We start from the raw sequence: 6,000 nt of genomic DNA, 5'->3' as shown, positions 1-6,000 counted from the left end.
TTGTTAATGATTTGATTTTTATAACATTCGCAATTCAGGCTAAAATCTCGCATGTTTCTGACCCTCGAGCAAACGGTTATTCACGGTCGTCGTGTTTAGGAACTGCCGCTGTATAGTGGCCTAAATGTTTCAGCAAGCATTTACGCTAGATATCAATGTCAATACCATAATACCTTATAGCAATTTGTTAGTCTCGACGAGAAGAATAAAATAATAATTATTCATAAAGAAAATAATAATGTTATAGTGAATTTTGACGCGTGTTTTTAAAAAGGGGCGTGGCTTAGTGATCGTGGAAAGTTTACTAATAATTATCGTACAAAATTTATTAATAATCATAAATAAATGTACAAAATAATAACTTTATTTATTAGTTACGTGTTATAAAACATTTAAAATAAATATAAAAAAAAATCTATATAAGTATATTAATTTTTGTAGTGATTTTAAAACCAAATAATAATTCTTGTTTTATTATCAAATATTAACACATTTATATGTTATTATGTTATCAATTATTATTGAATTTCACTAATATCGATTATAGAATTTGTATATTTAAAAAAAAAATTGTAGGGTTTGTTAATGATTTGATTTTTATAACATTCGCAATTCAGGCTAAAATCTCGCATGTTTTCTGACCCTCGAACGAGCGGTTATTCACGGTCGTCGTGTTTAGGAACTTACGCTGTATAGTGGCCTAAATGTTTCAACAAACATTTACGCTAGATATCAATGTCAATATCATAATACCTTATAGCATTTTGTTAGTCTCGACAAGGAGAATAAAATAATGATTATGCATAAACAAATAATAATATTATAGTTAATTTTGACGCGTGTTTTTTAAAAAGGGCGTGGCTTAGTGATCGTGGAAAGATTTACTAATAATTATCGTACAAAATTTATTAATAATCATAAATAAATGAATTGTTATAAAATTATAATAGTATTATTATAAAGTTATAATGAATTATTATGAAATTTTACTATTGTCGAATATAAATTTTGTATATTTAGGTATTATTACATATTTCCTTAAAATTTAAGAAAAATTAGATAATCTCGAAAAAATTATATGAACACACATAACGATTTATATATCATTTATTCGTGATTTTATTCTGCATCTTTCGTACGAACAAAGTTTTTTCGTATCTTTTACTGTTTAGCTAGTAGAGAGCAATCTGTGTGATTGATCACTTATTGAAATGCAAATTACATTTAGATTGCAGCAATTATTGACAATATTTCTATATTTTCATAAAGAAACCATATAAATTATAATACATTGTTAAAATTTCGTATGGTTCTCCAGTCATTCAATTCTAATAACAATCACCATTTAGGCTAAAATCTTGCATGTTTTCTGACCCTCGAACAAACGGTTATTCACGGTCAGCGTGTTTAGATATAGCAGCAGAGCCGCATATTCAGTTCAGCAAGCATTCAAGAATAAAAGAATAAAATAATATTTATTAAATATCAACTAATATATAATCTTTTCTCGGCAATGAATATAAGATATTATTATTTTATTCTATACAATTGAATTAAAAAAAAAAAAACATAAATATTATATTTTATTATTAATGACTAAATTATTTATACATTCGATTTATTTTAATAAAATATAATATGATAGAAATATTATGATTTTACAGAATAAACAGTTTGTGAATTTTTTGACTCAAGTTATTTCAAGAAACAACAGTACAATTGTTTACTGTTTTGTATTTTATCGTTCTTTTGAAAACTACGAATGAAATAATTAATTATAACGATAATATTATTTTATTAGATACTATGCAAAAAGAGAATAGAGCACTACTTCTTGAACTTGAATGCACGACGCGACATAATGTTTTACACAAATGATTTCTAACCGAATTTTATGCGTTGGTGTATTGATAGTGTATTACATCGTAAATATAATTAATTATTTCATACAAATAATATTTTATTTTAATAAAATATTATATTCGTTATTTAATCAAATCGTTTATATTAGCTATTGTTCAGTATAGATTCATAGAGTACTCAAATGAAATGTTATGTTTATACAATTATGAATTTTTCTTTAATGTAGGATATATAAGTATAATTACATCGCATCAAAATATAATATCTTGTGCGAACGATTTTGTTGAAAACGCACTATTGAGTGCAGAAGTTATTTGAATATAATTAGCGATATTTTAGAAAAACTAACCGTTGAAATAAATAATGCTTTTGATGATATGTTGGGGATGAATTTGGCTATCATGTAAATCCATTGTTTTATGCGAATTATTTAGAATAAAAGCGCTGGATTTAATTTTTTACAAATAATTTACATTTTTGTAAAATTTTCAAATATTATTGTTTTCTCCTCGGTCCTACACTTTTCGAATATAGTTTTTGGCCACGCCCCTAACATATTTAACCAATCACGTGTTAGATTTACATTTTAACCTACGATTTTTTACTATAATGTCAGATAACGCTTTATCTACGTCGCCGGCGGCAACCGCTGCGCCAGCGACAGCATCGCCGAAAAAGGGCAAGACTGCGGCTGTTAAAAAACCGCGAGTGAAGCCGTCCCATCCTCCTACATCTGAAATGGTAAACAACGCTATTAAAAGTCTGAAAGAACGCGGCGGATCGTCGCTGCAGGCGATTAAGAAATATATGTCGGCCAATTATAAAATCGACGCCGAGAAAATGTCAACGTTCATTAAAAAGTATTTAAAGTCAGCTGTTCAAGCGGGCACACTGATTCAAACAAAAGGCAAAGGTGCTTCGGGTTCGTTCAAACTTGCCGCGAACGCTAAACAGAGCGGCGGCGAAAGCGGTGTTTCGGCTGGAAAAGCCAGGACCGCTAAGACGCCAGCGGCAAAAGCAAAATCGAAGACAGCAAAGTCGAAGGGCGCCGCCAAACCTGCTTCGTCCCCTAAAAAGAAGTCTGCATCCGCAGCGGGCACATTAAAAAAGTCGTCGGCGAAACCTAAGACGACAGTCGATAAGAAGAAGACCATTCAGGGTAAGTCGACGAAAGCCTCATCGGCCAAGGCAACGAGCAAAACGAAGAAAACCGTCAAGACCGCAGCCGCAAAGAAACCTAAATCGCCAAAGAAGACATCAAAAGTAGCCAAACCTTTGAAAAAAGCGTCACCGAAAAAGAAGTGAAAACATTTCATTATCTTTTTACACAACAGCAAACGAAAATGTTTGCACAAAGTCCTTTTCAGGACTAACAATAAATTTTTATCAAAGAACATTATTATTTTACTTATATATATCTTATCATCTTATATTATAGCCTTTTCGTGGACTTCGGAAAAAATTTTAATAAAATATTTGTAACAGGAGCGCAGCAACGCTCGCTGTGTTCCTCGCCGCCGTGTTGTGTCATTGACGAAATTTAAAAGTCAAAGTCTTTTCAATTTTCAATTTCGTCTTTGGTAGGGAGTTGTTCAATATCAATCGCTGAATTTTATTTATTTATTTATTATTTTTTTTTAAATAATTTTATATGAATAAATTATCTTAATCAAATGAAATATAATCAATAATTTATTAATAAAAGTTTTATATATCACTTTAAATAAATCAACTATACATAGAACGGCAACTCTCATAATAATTAAATTCATAATTTTTTCTAATTTTTTTTTATATAAATAATAAGTAAATGGAAATTAATTAATGAAATAAAATATAATCATTAATAATTTATGAAGTTTCAATCTTTTTTTCATATCGTATTCGAAAAAGAAAATTTATATAACTTTAAATAACTATATATGAAATTAAAAAATATACAATCAAAAAAAAAATATTTATATATAAATATATATAATATAATATATATAATATAAATTTCTATCATCAGAACGGCAACTCGCCCATATTAATTAAATTTAGAATTTTTTAAAGAAGCTTTCAGAAATTCATGACGAATTTTACAAATTCAACTATAATATTTTTTAAACTTAACACAACAACACACTATTCAACAAGTCAAATCATGTGTGTTGTCAATAATTTCAATTAAAAAAAAAAATCAATAAAAATTTCTAACGTATCGATGGAATAATTCTGCAAAATAAAATAATTTGAAAAATAATAAAAGTTCTTTTAATTGATCATTTTGGTGGTCCTGAAAAGGACCGATTTGTTTTATAGGACGACAGGCGTCTAAGCGCGTTCTCCTCGAATACGCCGAGCTAGTTGAATATCCTTGGGCATGATGGTTACGCGCTTGGCGTGGATCGCGCACAAGTTTGTATCTTCGAACAGGCCAACCAAATAGGCCTCGCTAGCTTCCTGCAATGCCATGACGGCGGAGCTCTGAAAACGCAGATCGGTCTTGAAGTCCTGAGCGATCTCGCGCACTAGACGTTGGAACGGCAACTTTCGTATGAGAAGCTCGGTGCTCTTCTGGTAACGACGGATCTCACGCAGAGCTACGGTGCCAGGCCGATAACGATGCGGCTTCTTCACACCGCCGGTCGCCGGCGCGCTCTTGCGAGCCGCTTTCGTTGCAAGCTGCTTACGGGGCGCCTTGCCACCGGTGGACTTGCGAGCTGTCTGCTTCGTACGGGCCATTATAACTCCTAGATTTCGTTTCGAGAACCTTCTCGTTTGACGATCGTTTTGATACTGACGCGTCCGGCTCGAATATTATGATCAAAATACATTACGAATGTCCGATGCTGTGCTCGGCTGTCATTGGTCGGCGCCGAATGCTCGCATAGCTATGATGGGCGTGGCCTAGCGAGCTCAAACTTTTCAATAATTTCGCTCGTCGGAATTCAGTCGTTATTCAGACTTCGAGCTGTTAACATCAATTTGTAAATTTATCCCGACTGCGATATATTGAAAAATGACCGGCCGTGGCAAAGGTGGTAAGGGACTCGGAAAGGGTGGCGCTAAGCGACACAGGAAAGTTCTTCGCGATAATATCCAAGGTATTACAAAGCCGGCTATACGTCGTCTTGCTCGCCGTGGCGGCGTCAAGCGTATCTCGGGTCTAATCTACGAAGAGACCCGCGGTGTTCTGAAAGTGTTTCTCGAGAACGTTATCCGCGATGCAGTCACATACACCGAGCACGCCAAGAGGAAGACCGTAACCGCTATGGATGTCGTATATGCGCTCAAACGTCAGGGTCGTACACTGTACGGTTTCGGCGGTTAAATTGATCAACGGACGCAGTCATTTCTTATAAATACAAAACAAAAAAGAGCCCTTTTAAGGGCTGTCAAATATAATTAAAAGAACAAGTAATATATTTTACAATTTACGTACAGGCTTTATTTGATTTTATATGAAATTTGTTTATTTTCTTGCAGAATAACTTGCTTTGGTAATATTATTGATAATATTATCAAATTGGAAAGCCCTTCGAATATGTTTTAAAGAAAGTATTAATTAATATATATTTTACTATTTTTTCGTATTGACTTTTTATATGCAATTGATTTCTTTTCTTACATGGGGGGGCTTCAATTAATAGAAAATAGAGTATACTTTTAGTATTAGTATACTTTACAGTTAAGGGCTTCGAAAAGGGCTCTGAATTGAAGGAGCTCAATTAAATGAATGAATTTATTAAATTTTGCATATTATTTAAATTTATATAATATGTAATAATATATTTTATATATTTAAATAATAAAATTTTTAAAATATTTACGACAATAATTTTATTTTTACGAAAATATTTAAATTGCGATTTTTTTTAATATAAATATATTTTATAATAAATTAAAATAAACTTAAACTTATTAACTAAATTTGAAAAACTAAAGTTTTAAATTGAATTGAATATTCAATCATTAATTTTTATCATATTGAAAATATATAGAAATTGAACATTATTTATAATATAAATTAATAATAACGATCTCTAATAGAAATCTGATCAAAATTTATTGAAAATCCTAATAAAATATCATTAGTGTCAGGTTATTTTATTTTATCTATAAAACCAATGTAAAAATTATAAAGTTCTTTTG

At 31.1% G+C, this 6,000-nt stretch overlaps 3 protein-coding genes across 3 annotated transcripts; 2 read left to right on the top strand and 1 right to left on the bottom strand.

Moving 5' to 3' along the window:
- The first annotated feature begins 2,436 nt into the window (after nt 1-2,436).
- Nucleotides 2,437-3,196, top strand: LOC113365600 (histone H1-like). The gene has a single exon (XM_026607116.1). It carries the CDS (start codon nt 2,473-2,475, stop codon nt 3,166-3,168), a length of 696 nt encoding a protein of 231 aa, XP_026462901.1. The 5' UTR covers nt 2,437-2,472; the 3' UTR covers nt 3,169-3,196.
- Nucleotides 3,197-4,179: 983 nt separating this feature from the next.
- LOC113365608 (histone H3) lies at nt 4,180-4,590 on the bottom strand. The gene has a single exon (XM_026607123.1). The coding sequence runs from the start codon at nt 4,588-4,590 to the stop codon at nt 4,180-4,182; it is 411 nt and encodes a 136-aa protein (XP_026462908.1).
- Nucleotides 4,591-4,789: 199 nt separating this feature from the next.
- LOC113365598 (histone H4) lies at nt 4,790-5,249 on the top strand. Its single transcript, XM_026607114.1, has one exon. It carries the CDS (start codon nt 4,868-4,870, stop codon nt 5,177-5,179), a length of 312 nt encoding a protein of 103 aa, XP_026462899.1. The 5' UTR covers nt 4,790-4,867; the 3' UTR covers nt 5,180-5,249.
- Nucleotides 5,250-6,000: the final 751 nt, after the last annotated feature.

This window comes from Ctenocephalides felis, unplaced genomic scaffold (assembly GCF_003426905.1).
Source record: "Ctenocephalides felis isolate EL2017-DRISC unplaced genomic scaffold, ASM342690v1 CF-g0.4_SCAFFOLD_01144, whole genome shotgun sequence".
Classification (NCBI taxonomy): Eukaryota; Metazoa; Arthropoda; class Insecta; order Siphonaptera; family Pulicidae; genus Ctenocephalides; species Ctenocephalides felis.
Note: the sequence above shows the minus strand (reverse complement) of the source record. Positions and strands in the feature narration are given on the sequence as shown.